General features: G+C 54.4%; 3 protein-coding genes across 4 annotated transcripts in view; 2 read left to right on the top strand and 1 right to left on the bottom strand.

The window, feature by feature from the left end:
- The window catches only part of MMP28 (matrix metallopeptidase 28), a 28,291-nt gene extending 24,893 nt beyond the window's left edge, over positions 1 to 3,398 (top strand). Inside the window, exons 8-10 of the mRNA XM_072940343.1 lie at positions 976 to 1,125; positions 1,438 to 1,605; positions 2,416 to 3,398. Coding sequence (XP_072796444.1) covers positions 976 to 1,125; positions 1,438 to 1,605; positions 2,416 to 2,810 — 713 coding nt within the window. The 3' untranslated portion in view covers positions 2,811 to 3,398. The remainder of the gene's footprint in view (positions 1 to 975; positions 1,126 to 1,437; positions 1,606 to 2,415) is intronic.
- The window catches only part of C16H17orf50 (chromosome 16 C17orf50 homolog), a 30,472-nt gene extending 23,313 nt beyond the window's left edge, over positions 1 to 7,159 (bottom strand). The window contains exons 1-4 of one of the 2 annotated variants that reach the window (XM_072940344.1): positions 7,072 to 7,152; positions 4,952 to 5,276; positions 4,687 to 4,850; positions 111 to 273 (exon numbers count right to left, since the gene is read on the bottom strand). In XM_072940344.1, coding sequence (XP_072796445.1) covers positions 218 to 273; positions 4,687 to 4,850; positions 4,952 to 5,276; positions 7,072 to 7,084 — 558 coding nt within the window. In that variant the 5' untranslated portion in view covers positions 7,085 to 7,152 and the 3' untranslated portion in view covers positions 111 to 217. Of the gene's footprint in view, positions 1 to 110; positions 274 to 4,185; positions 4,291 to 4,686; positions 4,851 to 4,951; positions 5,280 to 7,071 lie in introns of those variants that run through there. The other variant, XM_072940345.1, reaches the window with a different exon arrangement.
- Positions 7,160 to 12,398: 5,239 nt separating this feature from the next.
- Positions 12,399 to 19,515, top strand: GAS2L2 (growth arrest specific 2 like 2). The gene is made up of 6 exons (XM_006219201.4): positions 12,399 to 12,786; positions 13,992 to 14,233; positions 15,232 to 15,339; positions 16,440 to 16,536; positions 17,125 to 17,377; positions 17,947 to 19,515. Exons 1-6 carry the CDS (start codon positions 12,399 to 12,401, stop codon positions 19,496 to 19,498), a joined length of 2,640 nt encoding a protein of 879 aa, XP_006219263.2. The 3' UTR covers positions 19,499 to 19,515.
- Positions 19,516 to 20,444: the final 929 nt, after the last annotated feature.

The raw sequence follows: 20,444 nt of genomic DNA, 5'->3' as shown, positions 1-20,444 counted from the left end.
GATGCTGATGCCCACTTTCCTCCCAAGCCTGGGCCTCTGCCTGGCCGTGGACTTAGACAAGGTCTTCTCTCCCAAAATAAACTGGCCGGTGCTGCCGCCCGGAGACTTACCTGGACCCGAGCCAGGCCCGGCTCAGCCCAGGGCTGTGTCCATCAGAGCCTATGGCACGGTGGACAGGGCCAGGAGCGCTGGGATCAGGTCACCATTCCATTCTGGATTAGCAGTTGCTCTTGGGCAAAGCATTTACCCTCTTAGGGTCCTCAGTTTTACCTTCTGGGAAAAAAAAAAAAAAAAGAAGAGTCAATAATTGAGGCCCTGCTTACCTCACAAGACTGTGGTTGGAGTGGGTATGAACATGCTTTGTAGCCTAAAAAACCTACATATATGTAATAATAACAGCTGCTATCTCGTAAGTGTCTACTCTAGCCAGGCACTTAACACACCCATGAGGTAAGCACCTTTTTATCCACAGATGGAGAGAATGGGGCTCAGAGAGGTTGAATAACTTGTCCAAGGTCACACAGCTAGGAAGTTGCAGACCAGGATTCAGGAGCTGGTGCCAATTCTAAGCTTGCTGGACTCTGCCTCACTCTCATAAGTGAGGTATAGTGGTGTAGTTACTGTAACTGCTATAATTATCACAGCCTGGGTCCCCGAACTCTGCCCTCATGCCATCTGCATTGTCCAGGACTCAGGGAAAAGGACCCTCTGCCCTGAGTTCTAAATCCTTGTTTGGTTCCCCATTCCAATTTTACCTCAGTAGGTTCCTCTTCACCAGACTCTTTGGTAGGAAAGACTTCTGAGTTTGGTGCTATGGTGAACACCAACAATCAAAGACCACTCTTAACCCTCACCCCTGCTCTCTTCCCTGCCCCTCACGTCGGATAGTGAAATGAACCAAGGGGGAGGTCTTGAGCCCTCAGCACATCCCCAACCAGTGTGCATTCTCTCCCACCTCCCTCCTTCCCCATGAAGGGAAGCCCCAGGGGGGCTCAGTGGCCATCCAGCTCCCGGGAAAGCTGTTCACTGACTTTGAGGCCTGGGACCCCCACAGACTCCAGGGAAGGCACCCTGAAACCCAGGGTCCTAAATATTGCCACTCTTCCTTCGATGCCGTCACTGTAGGTAAGATGGTCCCATCCAGTGCCTTGCTTCCTTCTTCTCTCCTCCCCCACATTCCAGGGGTCTCCAGAGCTGGAGTACAAGGTGGGGGCGGTGAGCCAAATTTGTAAAAACCAGAAATCCCAGGTCACAAGCATTCTGCAAGCTGGCATGCCCATGTCAAGCAAAACACTGCTTTCTCCTGCATTTTCCCTCCTGTCCCACCTGTGCACACGCATCCTCTCTCATCTGTTTGGGAAGCTGGGCTCTAGGAAAGTGTCTTCCTTAGGCAGGAGGCTGATGATCACTCCTCACCTATCTCTTATCTCTGGACAGATGGGCAACAGCAACTGTACATTTTTCAAGGGAGCCACTTCTGGGAGGTATCAGCTGATGGCAACGTCTCCGAGCCCCTCCCACTACAGGAAAGGTGGGCGGGGCTGCCCCCCCACATTGAGGCTGCCGCAATATCACTGGAGGATGGAGACTTCTACTTCTTCAAAGGTAGCAGCCCTGGGGCAGATGAGAAAATTGAAGCCTAGAGAGGGAAGGTGTCCTGTCCAAGGTTAAAAGAGGGGAGGAGTCTCAATTCCAGTCTGAACCTGTGGCTCCAGGAACATCTACTGGGAGATTCCTTTAGTGATGGATTAGGGGGTGTCAAGATTGTCCCAGAGAGAGAGTGGGAGGATTTCAGAGAAAAGTTTATTGGGAAGCAGAGGACAGCTCTGAGCTCTATCATACAGCAGAAGACTGTACCTTACTTGGAATCCTGGCTGTGTGGGGTCGGGCCTGCCACTTAACTCTTGGAACCTGAACTTATTGAATGGAGAAAAGAATTGTTCAGGTTTGTTGGGGAAGGAGGATTAAAAGACACGTCTGAGGAATGTGCAGTATATTACATCAGAAAATAGTGTTCATTTCTTGATTCAACAAATATTGAGTGCTTTCTACAAACTTGGTTGGAGGTTCTGAGATACAGTAGTGACCAAAACAAATCCCTGCCCTCATTGGTAGGAATGGTCATGGAGAAAGCCCCTGGCCTTCCCTGTAGTCCATTCCTCAGCCGGGAGGGGGCGTGCTTCCTGCCTGGGCTGGGTAGGTTTTCAGCGCTACCTGCCCTCTGCTGACACCTGCTGGAAGTGGAGGCCACAACAGTCCCTCCTCTGTTTATAACTGATCCATTTTGAGAATCACCAATACTAAGTACCCTGGATTCCAACAAGAGGAGGGTAGAGGTATGAGGGGACAGAGATGGGGTAGAGGACCAAAGGGCAAGAGCCACCAGCTCACCCTGGCTTTCCCAATGTCCTACAGGAAGTCGATGCTGGAGGTTCCGGGGCACCAAGCCAGTGTGGGGCTCACCACAGCTGTGCCGGGCAGGGGGCCTGCCTCGCCACCCCGATGCAGCCCTCTTCTTCCCTCCTCTGAGCCGCCTCATCCTCTTCAAAGGCCCCCGCTACTATGTGCTGGCCCCAGGGGGACTGCAGGTGGAGCCCTACTACCCCCGAGGCCTGCAGGACTGGGGCAGCGTCCCTAAGGAGGTCAGTGGTGCCCTGCCCAGGCCCGACGGCTCCATCATCTTCTTTAGAGATGACCGCTACTGGTCCCTGGACCAGGCCAAACGTCAGACAACTGCCTCAGGCCGCTGGGCCACAGAGCTGCCCTGGATGGGCTGCTGGCACGCCAACTCAGGGGGCGCCCTGTTCTGAAGATGCCCCCAACCTCTTAGTGGACTGCGGATGCCCTCATGGCCAACTTGTGTCCCCTGCCCCGAGGACAGACAAGCCTCTGGGGCTCCCTGCAGAAGTCCGGGCAGGAAAGTTTGCCTGCGTTTGTTCCCTGGAGAATGTCTTTGTGCTGTCAAGACATTGATCTTTGTGGGATCAATCCAACGAACGAGAAGCCAAAAAGGGTTCCAGATGCCATGACCCTTTCCCCCAGGACCCTTTCCTCCCCAATCCTGGGGGATTTTGTTTTTTTCCCTAAAGATGCAATTCCTGTCTGTGGGGCTACAGCATTGGGCAACCAGGAAGGATACAAAACAACAGAGTGGTTGGGACCACTTTGCAAGACCGTCCCTTGCTCTCAGGACCTCCTTGTCAGTCCATGGAGAAATGTGTCTTATTTAATCAGAGGCCCCACCCCTCAGGAAGCTTAGATGGGTTGGGTACAAGGGTCTCCAATTTCAGGGGCATCAGGATCAGAACAAGAAGGAGACTGAACAAGAAGCAGGCCTGCTGGGCCCTGTTTTTTGTGGAATAAAGAAATGCCCCAGCTGGTGGGCTTGGAGCAGGGAAGCAGCCTTTCTTGAACTGGTTTCCAGTGAGAGCAGGTGGGCATGGATGCTGGGGAGGCCACAACTATGTTGTCCCATCTAAGCCAGGACCAGTGAGTTGTGTGAGTAGCTGTGATGGGGAGAGGGTCCCTGCCTCTCCTCAAAATCAAAATGTCTCTCCCCCACCTCACCCCTCCTGGCCAGATGGAGAACTCTGTGTGGCATAGAGAGGACAGGGGCCTCTCTGAAGGTCTGCACACTGCAGGGGCTCGGGGCTCTGCAGGGGTGGGGGTGGGGGGGCTTGGTGCTCACAATGGCCCCATTCTCCTGGCCACACATGAAGCATTCCAGGAGCTCCCGCTGGCCGGCCAAGAATAGCTGGGATTCCTGGAGAAAGACCCAACTCCCCTGCCTCCCAGTCCTGTCTCAGCGTTTCAGGATCCAGCGTTCCGGGTTCTCTAATCCTGCCCCCTCCATACCTGCCAGTTCCTCATCTGCACACACTGACCTCATCCAGACCCGGCTTCCCCCAGGAGGGGGGCAGGTCCGGCAAGCTTCAGCCCTCAGCTCCCCGCGGGCGTTAGCATTCCTGGCCGGGAGCCTTCCTTTTCTTCTCTGAGCAGTGGGGAGAATGGCCTTTGACTGCCCTTGGCTGCAAATGCTTTGTTCCGCCCTGTCCGAGGGGAGGTGGAGGGAGGAGGCTCTCCTCCCGCCCTTTCCCCTCTGGCTTGAACCCGGGGGAAGGGAAAGGAGGGTCGACCTTCATCACCCTCACTGAGATCCTCGGCCCCACCTCCATGCACTGGCACTTTGATTAGAGGCTTTATTGAATGTTTTGACGGAAGGGGCAAGTTTCCCAGAAGGGCTGTTTTCTCTTCTCTAGGCGATGCCTCTGCCCACCGGGCCAGAAGGACCTGAAATACCCAAGAGATGAGTGTGAGGCTGCGTCAGGGGACGAGAGTCAGGTGGGCGGTGGGCACTGTGTGCTTCCCGGGGGCGGGGGCCCTCGGGGGGACGCTCCTGGAGGGATGGAGCTCCAGATGATGGGCTCTGCACGAGGTGGGCGCTAATGACAGGTGGGGCCGCCGCATCAGCGGAGGGCCTGCAGGCCTGCGGGATAGAGGCGCTCTGGGAAGACGGCTCTGAGAAGAGGTGGTACCATGGAATGTACTGGAGAGCGCTCAGCGTTGGGGAGAGGGGAGGGTTGCGGGAAGTTTAGGATCAGGGGAGGATGGAGGGCCACAGAGGCTAGGAGTAGGGGGCGCTCAGGGGCCCCGGCCGCCCCGCGCCTCCCGAAGCCCGCGCCTCACCCAGATCCGGGTGCTCCAGGATGCAGTGCGCCACGTAGGCCGGCGGGCTGTGCAGGTTCCTGCACTTCTTGCAGAAAAGGATCTCGCAGCGCGAGCAGCCCCCGCCGCGCGGCCGCCGCCGCGGCGTCTCCAGCACGCACGGCTCCTCCGGGGGGCTCCGCTTCCTGCGGGCGGGGGCCGGGGCGCTCAGTGCACGGCGCCGCCCGCTCCCGTCTGCGGCCCCGTGGCCCGTGCATCCCGCCCACGCCGAGCTGCGCGCCCTCACCTGTCGGCGGGGGCGCCCAGGCCGCCGAGCAGCGCCAAGGGGCTGAACCAGCCCCAGAAGCCGCCGTCCGCGCGCCGCAGCAGCGCCACCTGCTGGGTACTGGACTCCTGGCGCAGCGGGCAGTAGGACACCGAGCCCCGCTCGCGGCCCTCGCCGCGCGCCGCCTCCCCGCCCTCCGCCGCACCCTCCGCCGCGCCTTCCACTGGCAGCCTCTCCTCGTCGTCCTCGTCGTCCTCCTCCTGCGACCCCTCCTCAGCGGCCTCTGCCTCCGCCTCCCTGGCCCGGGGCTCCTCCAGCTCCTTCTTCCACAGGGGGGTCTTGACGCCTGCTGGGTGGGTGGGTCGGGGAAGAAGTCAGTAAAAGGTTGGGGTACCCTGACTATTGCCCGCAACCCGACCCCCCAAAGAGTCAGGGGCCCCAAGGACCGTGCGTACGAGATGCTCGGGGCCAGCAAGATTTCAAGAGAGGGTTACAGAGTGCAGGATTTCCCTGGCAAAGGAGGGCCTGATTTCCCTGGTTCCTGCACTTTCTAGCTAATGATCTGAGGCAAGTCCCGTTGTTTCTGTCAAGCTCCGTTTCCCCATCTGTAAAATGGGGGAAAACAGTGCCTATCTCAAGGGTTACTGTAAGGCAGGTAACAGGGTCCTGTCCTGGGCGCTGCGGGAAGCCATGAACAAGCAGGTGCAACGAGGCTTGCGATCCTAGAGGTGATAATTCATCACCGCCTTCCTTCTCGTGGGCTGTGCAGGCTGTCAGTAAACATTAAGTGCACTGATTGGCATTTTAATAGGTGGTTGTTTATATCTTGTCTTCTTCAAAGTGGGCCTTGCTTTAAGGAAGCCCAGCATCACCTGCGGCTAGGCGGGCAAGCGGGTGGGCATACAGCATCTCTGTACGACTAGAAAAGGGCTCCTCCGATGAGCAAAACAATCAGGAAAAGTGCCCCTTATGAGCAGACTAAATAGAAATCTGCCACCTCCCTCACCCCCACGGGCAAGCCAATTAGGAAAAGGCTGCCCTGGGAGGGAGCCAACCATGAAAGAGTGTCTATTCCATCTTCCAGGCTTGACCCCAACTGTCAGCTGGACTTCAGCCACCACTGTCCCCCTTGCTGACTGGCGTTCGGGGCACAAACTCTACCATCCCAAGTAGCAGTCCTGGCAGGTGGGAAATTCCTGGGCTGATATGAAAGTAACCTGGCCTTGGCCAGGAGGTGTCTACCACTCGCTCAGCAAACATTGGCCCAGCCCACTGTGTGCCCTTTGGTCTGCTGGATCTGCAGAGCTAGACTTGTAATGAAATGAAAAGGGGAACGGGGCAGGGAAGACACAACTCCTGGGGTTTGCCCTGAAAAGGTCAAGAAAAATTTCAATTGATCCCTGCCACCCTGTTTAAAGAGGTTGGAGACAAACGAGAAAGATAATAAGGCTAGTGTTCCAGCCCACGTGTATTGAGCACCAATTGTATGTAATTACCCAGCTAACCGCTTCTTACATCGGGCCCCTTCATCTTCCCTGCCCGACTCTCAGTAGGTGATGAGGTAGGTAACACTGGGGCCTCTGAATTTCATCCAAGACTTTTGAAATCTTTCAAGAAAAGTTGTTTCAAAGATTCTGCCAGTTTTTGGTGTTGCTAAAGGTGGAGAACCAGCATCCATTGCACTTTATTTAGGAAAACACATTAAGAATCCTTCTGGTTGTGAAAGGCCAGGCCTAGAACACAGCTAGAGAGGGGTAATGGGAACATTTGGGCAGGAGGGGGAGTTGGAAAGGAAGATTGGGACTTTGGGGGCTAGGCTATGGAGTGTAGACTTTGTCCTTCAACAGTGGGGAGCCACTGAACAGGGATGTGCTCAGAGCCACCTTTAGGATGTTTCCTCTGACAGGAGACAGAGAGAGACCCACTCAGGTCATTACAGTGGTCCAGGCCAGAGAAGACAAAGATCTGAACAGCATCAGGTGAAGATGAGAGAGCAGATTTCAAGGGTATTCAGAAAAGAGAGAGGAGAGGACTTGTACATGGATGGGTAACTGAGAAAAGGTGGGAATTCCACTCTGGTTTTGCCATGGTGATGGGCTTACTGGTCCACCCTGGAGTCCCTGTCCTCCAGCCCCACTCACCGTGTTTATCCATTCTTCCCAAGGCTGTGCTGCCCTCTTCCCCTGATCAGGCACTGGGATAAGAAGGAGTTACCAGAATCCTTAGAACTTGGTCTGGTTTCTAGGAACTCTGTCGGCTCACAAGGGGGGCGGGGCTAGAACCTCACCTGTCCATAGAGTTCCACCCCAGAATAACTGCCTTTTCTAGAGCTTCCAGAAGCACCCCAAACCCTGTCTTCTGTCTTGGGAAGGTATTAAAAGGGGCAGAAAGTGACTTTGGGGTCAAATCCCAACTCTACTACATAAATATAAAAGCTATCTGAACTTTAGCATGTTATCTCTCTGACCCTCAATCTCTTTATCTGTAAGTCAGAGACAGCAGTGCAACAACAGGCTTTACCTCGCCCTCGGAAAGCACTTAACCCATTACATTTACTTACATCACTATTTTCTCTCCTTCTCTTTCTGTTCTATCTCTTTCCTTCCCCTGCTCCCCACCCCACCTACTTCCAGCTCATTCCTTAGCTCCAAGGAGCAGAGGACATAGTGCCGAGTCCCATAGGAAGCAGGGCTCAGCAAGAGCCAGGTGTAGCTCCTGAATGTTCTGTATGTGTGTACAAGAGCTGCAGCTGGGAGAGGGAATAAAATCATGAAAACTTGGGGAAACTCCTTTTCCTGGCCTGACAGTGGTGTGTGTTGGCAGAGGCAGGAGTCTGCAGAGGGGCAGAGGATGCAAAACCAGATCTGGAGAGTCTCAGCATGATTATATGCAGTTGCTGGACTCAAGGAGATCCCACTCTGATAGGGGAACACCATATGGTCCTCCATCCTCCATCCAAGTCTGAAGTGAGGAGATGGGGTCTCTTCCTTCAGGTGTCTCCCAGTTTGGTGGAGGCAGGTTGGTGGGACGTAGAACAAAGAGAGCAGACCAGTCCCCAGGAATCTCCTAGTCACACGGGGGCAGCCCTGGCAAGAACTGTAAACAGTCTAAAATTTTACCCTACTTGCAAGCTAGCAAGTTAGCCTGATGTATTTTCATGGTTTCTGCCAAAAAAACATGAGCCTCCTGGGTCAGAGACAAAGGACTTCATTACTTACAGCACAGTATCATCAGCATGTTTGTATCAGCTCCTCTTGGCCCATTGTCCCATGGGTGCCACAGGGGTGGGTGCCAGCGAATATCTTCATATGCAGTGGTTTGGATAATAAGAGGGACCCTGAGCTTAGGGATCCCTAATCTTTTATGGAAGTAAGCAAACCTGCTCTTTGCTCTAAAAAAAAAAAAGACACTGTATCTTCCAAGGTTGTTCACTATATCAACGCCCTTGAAAAGTCAGTGCCTCTGCTTGCAAGACATGCAAAACCAGGGAAGACCCATGGAGAACTGTCTCCCCAAAACACCCCCATTCTCCTTAACATGGACTAAAAGAGCTTATAGCCACTGTGGTTCTTAATGGCAAAATTCAAAAGCTCCCTCTGGCTAATTTAAAGAAGAGTAGGCGCTCACAGAATGGCCAGAAGACGTGACAATTGGAAGGCTGGTGACCATGAACACAGTCCAGATGACACCACAAGAACCATTCGGATAAGAGGCCACTACTTGGGGTCACCCCCGGACACTCTCCCACAGGCAATCTCCTTGAGTCACTGCCTAAGACTTAATGCCCCGGGAGGCACATCCAAGACACTTAGCCTGCGCTGTGGCTTTTAGGGAGCATCCTGCCAAGGCATCACTGTGGGTGTAGCCCTGGTCTGCTCATTCATCTCATGCTCCCCCACTTCAAGTGCCCAGAAGTCCTTTGTCATACTGAGGGTGCTCTTTCCCTCTTCTTAGGGCTATTTTGGGTCATGGAGCCTCCATAAAAAGTTGCAGACAAGCACATTGGAAATTGGGCTCACAGAGTAGCAAGATGTTGTGAAAGCACGGGTGTAGGCAAGCAATCCCACCAACGCCAGAGACACACGTATGCCTCATGCTCTCAGATGCCACCTTGGGAGACCCCTTGAATGAGGACAAAGTGCACTGATAATGAGCATGACTTCAGAATCAACTGGATCTGTATCCAAGAGACACTACTTAAAACCAGAAGAGAATGAACTAAACTTCATCGGCAAGCTCAAGCATGATTTTCTGCCATTCACAGAAATCACTTCCAGAGCTCAAAATGAGGTCAGTTATCAAACGTAAAGCGACAACTTTTCGATTTTCACAGTAAATTTTAATTTAAAAGTATTTTACTCATTTACTATTGTATCATTTTATCTTGGTGAGGGGAGGTAATTAGGTTTATTTATTTTTAGAAGAGGTACTGGGTATCGAACCCAGGATCTCAAGCATGCTAAGCATGCACTCTATCCCTTGAGCTATACCCTCCTCTCAGTAAATGCTAATTTTTAAATTAATAGGATAAGCAGCTCTTTAACTTCCAATAACTAGGTTACACAGAGAAGCAGTATTTGTTTTAGCTGAATAATGAAGATAAGTTACAAGGAGAGATATCTAATAAGGTTGTGTGTAAGTGCTACCCAAGTGGGAATAGCTGTAAAAACATTTTCTGTTCATATAAAGAGAATGGGGCCTCTTACACTTTGAACGTCAATCAAGTCAATTAGGATATGTATGGCTGGTCATGTATCAGAATGCCCTACTAATAATGGCTCAAATCTTATAAAATTTATCAGTTCACTTGAGAAGTCCGAGATAGGGGCCAGACAAGCGGTCCAAAGGAAGCAGGCATGCATTCTTTGTTCAAACTATGAGAAGATACCCCCTGAGTTCGGTGTAGCCAACCTCCTTCATTCCTGCCATGGAGCACCTAACCGGACTGTATTTCACATTTTCAGTTTTCCATGCTGGAGTCAGACTTCAGTTCACTGAGTCCCCCTGATGACTGGGGATATGTGTTCAGTTCTTTGATTGAAGCCCATCTGTCTGTTTCTCTCCCTGTTTGGTGGGGAGGGGAAGAGATGGTGATAGGTATTAGTTTCCTGTTGCTGTCATAACAAATGAGTCCTACAGGACTGAAAGCCAGGTGTCAGCAGGGCTCCAAGGTGCAATCTATTCCCGGCCTCTTCCAACTTCTGGGGGCTGCCGGAGTTGCTGGCTTAAGGCCCCACTGCTCCCATCTCTGCTACGGTCATCACATCTACTTCAATAGGCAAGCCACACTCTGCCTCACACTAGTGACTTCATTTAGGGTCCCTCTTGACGGTCTGGATTAAGTCCCCATCTCAGGATCTGCTCATCTGCAAAGTCCCTTTTGTCACATAAGGTAACACTCACAGGTGCTAGGGGGTGAGGGAGCAGCTATCTTTGGGGGCCATATTCAGTCTACCCCAGGACACACAGCACAGCTGCAATTTCTTGCCAATCCTTTCCTGATCTGTAGCAACCAAATTCCTTGAATACTCTAGTGGGAGAGAGGTCTGAGTCTTTGGATAATGACCTGTCTTTGGATAACGCCCAGATAAATTCTGCATGTGGCCTTACTCCTTTTGTGGTTTGCTGCACATACTGGATCTTGGCACCTTGGCAGGAACTTCCATTTTAACTCTGCCATGACTGGCTGAGGCATATGGTTCTCTCTGGGGCTGGGCCCATCTTCTCTAATTTCCGGGAACCTCCACCTGAACAAAATAGGATTCTATTAGCAAGAAAGGAAAAGAAATTGCTCGTCTATATTGGGGTAACCGGCCTCTAGAATTGCTTCCAACGACCCTTGTCTGCTGGTATTCATGCTCTTATGTAGACCCCTCCCATGTGAAATAAGGCTGAGCTGGGTAACTTAACAGGATACTGTGGAAATGACAGAGTGTGAGTTTCAAGGCTAGTTAATGAAAGATCCTGTGGTTTCTTTCTTTTCTTTTCTTTCTTTCTTTTTTTGGGGGGAAGTTAATTAGGTTTACTTATTTATGTATTTATTTTTGGGAGAAGGTACTGGGGATTGAACCCAGGACCTTGTGCATGCTAAGCATGTGCGCTACCACCTGAGCTATACCCTCCCCTCTGTGGTTTCTGTCTTGCTCTCTCCCTCTAGGGAAGGCTGGCTGCCATGTGATAAGGACACTCAATCATCCCTACAGAGAGGTCCATATGGTGAGGAACTGAGGCCTCCCGCCAGCTTCAGTTTTCTTGTTCCCTCATCCATAAAATGGGTACAACAATCATCATTTTCATGCCTTTAAAAGGTAATTGAAAGAAAATTACCTTCCAAAAGGTAAAGAAAAGCCCTGCATAATCTGAGACTCCATTTCCTCTCTGTTTCATATCCTGTAATATGCCAAGCATCCTCCTGCCCGAAGCTTTTGCACTGGCTGTTCCCTCTGCCTGAGTACCCTTCCTGCAGACATCTACAAAGCTTGCTTCCTTGTTTCTCTCAGGTCTCTGCTCAAATATCGTATCAGTGAGGACTTTCCTGACCACCTTATAGAAAACGGAGCAGGTTCCCCAGAGAACGTGAGAATCATGGTGTACAAAGAGGGCTGCTGGGAAAATCGGTGAGAGCTGGACCCACCCAGTCCTGACAGTCTGATACTTTCCACATCCATTATTCCTCTATTCCTCACATCACCCCAGAGAGGTAGAAATCTCTATTCCCACTTTATATTTGAAGCAACTAAGGCACAGGGAAGGTAGGTCATTTATGAAGGTCACAGAGCGATTCAGGAAAAGATCTGAGGCCAAACTCACATGTTTGGACTCGATGGCTGCATCTATTTCATCCCCATCCTCCGGTACCCACTAAATACCAAGGGGCATAGGCACCCCCAGCCCTGCTTCTCTCCCCCATTTTCCAGAAGTCCCCACTGGGTCAGCCGAGTGAGAGAGGCCAGCCCCAGCCTCTCCTCTGCTCCCTGGGCTGCAGGGCAGGCAATGCTGGGAAGAGTTAACAAGGAGTGTTTGTAGCAGCCGCTGTCTCCAAGGAGAGGAAAGCAGAGTGGAGAGGCCGACAGCCAGACTCCACAGCCAGCCGGTGGGGGGTGGGAGGCAGGCAGCTCGCCCGTCCAGCCCTGGGGGGAGAGAGGAGTGTCCTCACCTCCATCTGCCCTGGGAGGTGGCGACCTCTGAGGAGACTGGGCAGCTGGGGCGTGAGGTCGCTGAAGGGCTACAGAGTAGGAAAGTTCTGGCAGGGACTGAGGAATGTGGGGGGGCGGGGGCTGGGCCTGGCCCAGTCTGGTGGCAGTGGTGGCAGTGGCTGAAGCCAGTGGCAAGGAACAGAGCTGGAAGCTTTGGGCTCTCAGAGGGTAGAGGGGAACCCTAGGGAGAACCAGCCAAGAACTAGCAGGTGGCAAGAAGCCAGAGACTGTTGTGGGAGAGAGGAGGCGCCCACCTCCTCCCCGGCTGAGCCATGTCCCAGCCTGGGACACACAGGAGGAGGAGGCCTGGGACTCCGGGGCCTCCAGTGCGCAGCATCCGGCCCTTTAAGTCCAGCGAGCATTACCTGGAGGCCATGAAGGAGGACCTGGCCGAGTGGCTTCGGGATCTCTACGGGCTGGACATCGACACGGCCAACTTCCTGCAGGTGCTGGAGACGGGCCTGGTGCTGTGCCAGCATGCCAATGCCATCACTGAGGCCGCCCTGGCCTTCCTGGCAGAGGAACCTGCCCGAGCCCAAAGGATTCCCTTGCCTCGGATGGGGGTTTCCTGCAATGGGGCTGCCCAGCCGGGCACCTTCCAGGCCCGGGACAATGTCTCCAACTTCATCCAGTGGTGTCGCAAGGAGATGGGCATCCAAGGTAACCACCCTGTGCCCCTCCTTCCCAGGCCCTTATCTTCAGGTGTCCATCTCCTTTCTGAGCCTCGGGCTGCATCAGGGGTCAGGAGACAGGGTCCTCCTTCCAGACTTGCCTTGGGCCAGCTCACCCCTCCCCATGCCTCAGTTTCCCCGTCTCACAGTAAATCCCCCATATTTAAATGTGTTGGCTGAATGACTTGAGCACCTATGTTCTTCAAGTTGAGCACCATGCTGAGCACTGAGGGCTGAGAGAACTGAGACCCAGTGGCAAGGAATTCATGGCCCAGGAAGAGAAACAGCTGAGAAGATGCATCAATTACAGCCCAATGAGATAGAGGCTCAAGTAGAGGCATCTGTGCTGGGAAGACAGAATAAACAGAAGTTTGGGGGACAGGGAGTTTGCCCACAGAGAAGGTATGTGTTTGGCTACAGTGGAGTGGGGAGAAGACAGGGGAGGAGGCAAGTGGGGCTAGTAGTGTAAGACTCACAGAGTGACATACCAGGATCCCTCGACTCCTTGGCCTTGGACCCAGCAGCGGGGACAAAGGTGGATGCTACACTATCCTCCAGGCCAAAGGCAGTGGCAGTGAGGCAGAGGCAGGGGTCAGGTCCACCAGGATTGGAGGGTTGATGAAAGCAAATGTTTTAGCAAGCTCTTACCACGTGCCAGACATTGTGTGCAAACATGGAACCACTATCCCCACAACCACCCTATGAAATAGACCACAGCCCCATTTTACAGAAGAGGAGTCTGAGGCTGTAGCCCAAGGTCATACAGCTGGGGGGTGGGAGAGCTGGGATACCAGTGCTGGCAGTTGGGCTCCAGAGCCTGGTTATGCATGAACTGGGGGTTGAGTTGGGGTGCCCGGTGGATACTGGAGGCAGAGGCCAACGTGGGAAGCAGGACAAACTGCTTCTTGCTCCTGGACTCACCCTGGCAAACAGAGTGAGAAGAGTGGCCTTAGGGTCCTCTGCTTGGCTGTGTCCCCTCTTCCCACCCCCACTTCTCCTATTAGACAAGAAATTCTGCCCAGACCCCTCCTAGGGGCTAGCTTGACTCCAAGACCCTGAGGTGCAAACACCGCCCCCACCCCGCCCCCTGGCTCCAGCATGGCCCCAGGACTCTCCCACCTGCTCCGCTCCGGGGAGGTCAGCAGTGGGCAGGGGGTTCGGCTGCCTTCCCTCCTTCTCTCCCTGCCCCTCTAGAGGTGCTGATGTTCGAGACGGAGGACTTGGTGCTGCGCAAGAACGTGAAGAACGTGGTGCTGTGCCTGCTGGAGCTGGGCCGCCGGGCCTGGCGCTTCGGCGTCGCGGCGCCCACCCTGGTGCAGCTGGAGGAGGAGATCGACGAGGAGTTGCGGCTGGAGCTGGCCTTGCCCCCGCCGGACCCCCCGCCGCCCGAGCGCCCCACGCGCAGGTCTTGCCACTTCCGCAACCTGGACCAGATGGTGAGGGCCCCGGACACGCCCCCCAAGGCCCCGCCCCTTCGCCCCGCCCTCCTCTCCCTCGCCCTCTCGGGTCCCCTCTGAGCCGCTGCATGGCTTTTAGTAACTCATGTTCACTTTGAGCCTCAACCCGCCTCATTTTTTATTGTAAACCCAGCATGCTGCACCTCTCTCATTTAAGCCCCGCGGGACGGTTGTTAACACAGACTCCGCACCTTCTGACAGCTTGTTTCAAGTCTTAGTTTCACTGCTTTGCGGCTGTGTGACTTGGGGCAAATTATTTGCCTTCTCTGTGCCTCGGTTCCCTTATCTGGACTGTGGGGTCGTAGCAGCGCCTGCCTTCCACGACCGCTGTGGGTATTAAATGAGCCAGCGCACAGGCTGGTGTGTAGCACGGAGGGACGTGTGGTAGGAGTTAGCGCTGACTGGGACTAGCCCACTTCTACCACCAAGGAATCAGGGGGCTATCTTAACTTGCCTAAGACCTATGGTGCGGTGGAGGTAGGACTCCTGACACAAACCTGTCTGATTCCAAGGTCTACCTCCTTAACCATCACACCCCACCGCCTCTGACAGCCGTGGGGTAGGTGATCACTCAACTTCTTGTTCTCCTTGAGTCTTTAAAAAAACTTCTGAGGGGCGGAGGGGGGAAGGGTATAGCTCAGTGATAGACTGAATGCTTAGCGTGCACCAGGTCCTGGGTTCAATCCCCAGTACCGCCTCTAAAAATAAATAAACCTAATTATCTCCCCCCAATAAAATAATTAAGTAATACAATAATAAATTTAAAAAATCAAATAAACCCATAATTTAAAAAGAAAAAAGTTTTCTCTACTTGCTTCTCAGCCCTCAGACCTGACCTCAGCAGAAGCCTTGGGGCTGGGGGCAGGCAGAGGGGCGGGCAGGCTCCCCCACTGGACTTGACCCAGCATGCAGGGTGCAGGGGCAGCTTGAGTACCTGGGCAGAGGGGAGGGCTGAACACATTGTCCACTCCCCGCAGGTTCAGAGCCTGGTGAGCCACTGCACATGCCCAGTTCAGTTCTCCATGGTCAAAGTATCAGAGGGGAAGTACTGCGTGGGAGACTCCAACACCCTCATCTTCATCCGGGTAAGTCCGTAGACGGGCTGGGTGGGGAATGGGGGTGTGGAGGGGCCTCCTTGGAGTCAGCAGAATCGGGTTTCCTTCCATGGACTTTGCCCAGGCCTGAAGGCAAGGACTGGAAATCACCATTCACCCCCAGTTCTCAGGCCTTGGGGCCTTCCTTCACTCCCTCGTAGAATTCCAGAAGATTCCTGGCAAAGTTGGCAAGCATGTCCCCTCCTCCCATTAGGGCAGCCAGAACCACAAAACCCAGCCCCATCTGCATCCACCTTAGCCTAGTTCAGAGGGTGTTCCTAGGCAGAAGTGGGGCATGAGGGTACTCCCACTTTTCTATCCACAGACTTGGTCAGAGCAAGGGGCCTGAGTCCCCCCAGTTTGTGTTCCCTGCATGATCCAGCCACGTGGACTGCATAGCCCACCCCTCACAGCCTGGCACATTCTGCAGTGTGAGTGGTGGTAGAGGTCTCAACTGTGCCTCCCACTACCCAGCCCCATACCTGGCCTGCCTGGACAGAAAGGGTCTGCATCGGGAGAGGGTATGGCCAGCAGCTCAGGGGCATGGCTAAGCCCTCCCCTGGGGCCAGGCCACTCCTGGGGGCAGAGCCAGCTCCCTGGACCCCACCCAGAGCCGGAGCCAAGAGCCCTGTGAAGTAGGTAGGGAAGGAATTGTGACCCCATGTTTCCACTGAGGAAATGGAGGCCTGGAGAGACTACATGGAGTGGAGTGGCGCCAGGACTCCCAGGATTCTTTAACATACCAACTACAGAGCAAAGTCAGGGTCCCGATTCCTGATTCAAGTGTGTGCAGGTGTGAACCTCTTCACAGTGAAGAGAGAGAAGAGTCCGGGGCCAGCCTCCACAATGCTTGTGAGATCCCTTGTGTCCTGTGGGACAACTTCCTGTTTGTCAGCTTGGCCTTCACCCTTCACTACATGTGTTATCCAATGCCAGTCATGGAGGGAACTCAGGCTGCAACACATACACGTTCCCAACTATACGCGTGTGCTTGTGTATGTGGATAGGAGCAAGGGCTGGAGGCCTGCAGGCTGGTCCAGGGAGAGGGGACGCCTTCACCCTGCCCTCCACCTCACCCTTACCCCCTGCAGATCCTCCGGAACCACGTGATGGTGCGTGTTGGGGGCGGCTGGGACACACTCGGTCACTATCTGGACAAACATGACCCCTGCCGATGCACATCCCTCTGTGAGTCCCCTGAGAGTCTCTTCTCTGTGGCTCGGGGTTGGGAGGCTAGAAGCAGAGGTGGGAGGTAGGTCTGATCTCTGGGGCCAAGAAGTGTGCAGGGGATGGAGGAACGAAGACACTGTAGAAGGTACTATGGTATGGGTGCCTCAGCTTTAGGAGGAAGGAGGGGCAGCCATGGTGCAGTACCAATTTCTGCCACAAGATGGCCACACACCGGCATTTGGTCACGGTGCACGTTGGCAAAGCTGAATGAAGTCTGGCTCTGATATCCACATTGGTGGCACCAAGCATGACTTGGAGGGGTCTTTAGTCTTCCTGTAATTTCCATCAGCACCTCAAGCCACCCCAATAAGCATTCAGTCTAAGTAAAAGATGTGGACTTGCAATACAAATGCAACTTTAAACAAACCCCCACCTGGGCCCTCTGACCAGATTTCATCTCCTAAACCCCTCCCAGAAGGAAGTTCTGGTGCTGTCACTGTCACAGTAGGTCCCACTGTCTCTAATGTGGGGTTCAGGGTGTGGGAGCCCCATAAGAAGGAATTTAACCTTTTCCTCCTCTCCTTTCTCTGGGGGCTGTGTTGGTAGCACACAAGACGGGCAGCTTTCTGAAGCCCCCTACCCGATCGGTGCAGCACGAAGTGAGGGTGCAGGATGGGCCCTTGCAGCCCCAGCCTACGATGACCATCAGCCGCTCCCAGAGCCCACTGCCCTCCGTGGACTGGAAGACATATACTGCTTCAGGCCGAAAGCTGAGGCCCCCCGCCTCCTCCTTCCCCAGACCCCACCCTGGATGGAGAGCAGGGCCAGGGATCCTAAGAGAGACAGCACCTTTCCCGAGGTACAGGGGAGGGAGCGGGCAGGGCCTCTTCCTACTTTGGAGTCCACATTCTCAGGGGCCACCCCACCCCAAGATAAGGGGCACAGATCTCCCAGCAGAGTCCCCAGTGAGACCTCAGGTGTTCAGAACCAAAAAAGCACCCAGTACCTTTAGGATGATCCAGTTACTTCATACGCCCTCTCATTTCACAGATGAGGAGGCTGAGGCCCATAAAGGGAACAGACTTAACCTTAGCTCCTTCTGTCATCTCACGGTAGAGCAGAAGCTAAGACCCTCCCCACCTGAAACTGGTGGCCTGTAGTTATGGGATCTGAAGCAACATGGTGTCCAGAACAGGCTGCTTTCTATCTGCTACACAAGGAATGGGGGAGAATAGGCTTAAACAGTTTCTGCTGTAAGGAGTCTCTGGCAGACACAGGGGGAGAAAGAGCATCTGCTTTCATTCAACATGAAGTCTGACCCCCTGGGAGTTCTGGCTGGGGAAAGGCCATCCCTTCTCAGAGCCAGGGGACTGGGAGCCAGGGGACCAGGTTAAATGATCCTGCGAGCCTTATGATTCTCCCTTTCAGGCACCAGGAGAAGTCGCTCACCCCATCTCGGAGTCAGCTGCAAGCTGGGGACAGCCCACCCAGCCCCCAATCCTTACCCACCCATAGGGGCCAAGACCTTCACACCTCCTTGGAGAAGAGAGACAACAGATACCCCACTGAGCTCCCCAGGGGAAGGACTCCCATATCTTGGGTTCATGAGGAGACAGATAGGCGGAGAACTCATGCCAGGACCCCCACCACCCAGAGACTCCGAGCCCCTGAGGCCACTGCCAAAGGGACACCAGCAAGAGGACCATCTCCCCTGCCTTGTTCCTCCAGCCCAGTCAAGCCCATGGGTGCCAGGCCACCACCCTGGGGTGAGGCTGAGGAGGGTTCCTCTCAGCTCAGGGAGCCAGCATCTGTCCGTTCTTCAACCCCTGTTAAAGGACCCACCAAGATCCCAGTCCGGCAGCCCCCAGCTCCTCCCCCAACTCCAGGAAGAAGCTTTCCAGGTACTTCAAGTGGAAGTCCCACGACAGAACTGCAGAGAGGCCCCATTCCATTAAGGGCCATCACTGGGGACCTGTCTGGGTCCAGACATGAGGACTGCTCTGTGGAAGAGAGGCAAGGGGACCATAAGCTGGATATTCCGGTGACAGCAGGGGCTGGAGAGCTCTGGAGACCGGGCCCACAGCATCAGGAGGGGAGGTACACTCCCCTGCTCCCAGGTGGGACCAAGGACCAAGCCATCTACCATAGACTTGAGGAAGAGCTTTTGGCTGACATGAAGCTGTTAGAGGTGGGGGGTACCCACCCCCAGGGCACAGGATCTGGGGTCATTCCTCGTAGTGGAGTCTATGTCCCCAGCCTGGGTGGGCGGTGGCCTGAGCCTGGGGGTCCTTATGACAAAGTCATCCAACAACTGGCTCAGGGCCCCCCACCCCTCCTTAAAGTGGACCTGGGAGCCTGGAAGGCAGCCCCTACAGGCTCCCATAAGCTGGCTGTAACTGCAGGCCCAGGAAGCCCAAAAGGGAATCTTGGAGACAGAGAAAATGGGTGGAGGACAAAGGCAAGTCTGAGTGCCAAGGGCACCAGGACAAGGGAGGTCCCAGCTCAGTCGGGGCTGGACTGCTCAGCCCCCATTGTGTCTGTCAGCCCGGAGTCCACCACACCTTCACCCTCCAATCCCAGTTCTGATAAAGCCAAGGCATGTCCAGGCAGGGGCAAGAGAACACTCCGTAAGCCCCAGAGAGTCCCATCCATCTACAAGGTGAAGCTGAGGCCCAAGATCCGGCCCCGGAGAGACCACAGGCCTGGGAAGCAGCCTTCACGAATCCCCAAGCCGCTGACCTACCTCCACCTGGGTCCCACCAGGGTACCCCCCAGGGGCAGGCTGGTGCGAACAGCACCAGGCAGCAAGGGAGAGGAGGCAGCCCTGGTGGATGGAGCCCCAGTGGCGGAGAAGAAAGAAGGAAAGGAGAAGAGCAAGCCAGTCACCCCACTGGAGAGCAGCTCCCAGCCTTTGGAGGACCAGGGGCCTCAGCGGCCTGATCAAGCTCCCTTCTCACCTGAGGATGAGTCTTGGGTCTGAGAAGGGGCTTTTCCTCCCTGAACCTGTGGGTGTGGGGGAGGAGAGAAGAGATGCCCATGTAACCATTGCACTCCCAACTGCAGGAACAGAAGGGAAACTCCCTCAACTCAGTACAGGGCTTTGTCCTGGTTAGTTTAGAATACAAATAGTATTGACTCAGATTGCTCAGCTGAGCACAAATCTCACCTCAACCCCAGGGTGGTGGGGCTACCCTCCCCCAGAACAGCTCCCCAAACTCCTGTTCTCTGGCCATGCCCACCATTTCCACAACTCTTAGAAGATATTAAACACAGGTGGGTCTTTCCCTGAGTCCCCAGCTCTTCACTCTAGGATTGTGGTGGTGCAGGAAGGTTTAGCCACAAATTTTTTCCCACTGGAGGGCAAGGACACAAGGGGGGGGGAGCTGGGGGGTGAGAGAGGCTTCCCCTCTGGAGACTCAGCCAACCTTGCCAGATAGCCCTTCTCTTCTAGAAGCGACTATTGCATCAGCACCATGGACAGCGACGGGGCCACCCTGACATAGGCTTCTGCAGGACCTCAAAACTTCGCTCTGGAGGCTGGGAACTGAGATCACTGAGTCAAGAGGGATGGTTGAGAGCGTTCTTTAACACATCTTCACCCACGGAGTTATGACTGGGGGACAAGGGGCTGCAGAGCCTCAGTCACGAGTGGGAGGAAGACACAAAGCAGAAGCTGAGATTGAGTCCACTTACGAAAGTTTTCCCAAGATAGTGGCAGGGGGAGACGTTATGCTTCTCCTCCGGATGTTTTCAATCAGTTGGAGGGCTGGTGGTGGGGTGGCAGGTGGAGAGGAGATGAGTCCCAAACTCTCCCCTTTTCCCTTCGTTCTCCTGGTTGACCTGGGCTTTAGGACTCAGGCCACCTCATCACCCACACTCTCCTTCCAGAGCTCTATTGGCAGGGCCTGTAGGGAGCCCCTTCCTTC

Source organism: Vicugna pacos, chromosome 16 (assembly GCF_048564905.1).
Source record: "Vicugna pacos chromosome 16, VicPac4, whole genome shotgun sequence".
NCBI lineage: Eukaryota > Metazoa > Chordata > Mammalia > Artiodactyla > Camelidae > Vicugna > Vicugna pacos.
Note: the sequence above shows the minus strand (reverse complement) of the source record. Positions and strands in the feature narration are given on the sequence as shown.

Coding starts and splice junctions, on each gene's coding strand:
- GAS2L2 (XM_006219201.4), top strand. CDS start 12,399: ATGTCCCAGCCTGGGACACACAGGAGGAGGAGGCCTGGGACTCCGGGG. Junction 16,537..17,124: donor CTGCCGATGCACATCCCTCT/GTGAGTCCCCTG, acceptor CTGTGTTGGTAG/CACACAAGACGGGCAGCTTT. Junction 17,378..17,946: donor GAGACAGCACCTTTCCCGAG/GTACAGGGGAGG, acceptor TCTCCCTTTCAG/GCACCAGGAGAAGTCGCTCA.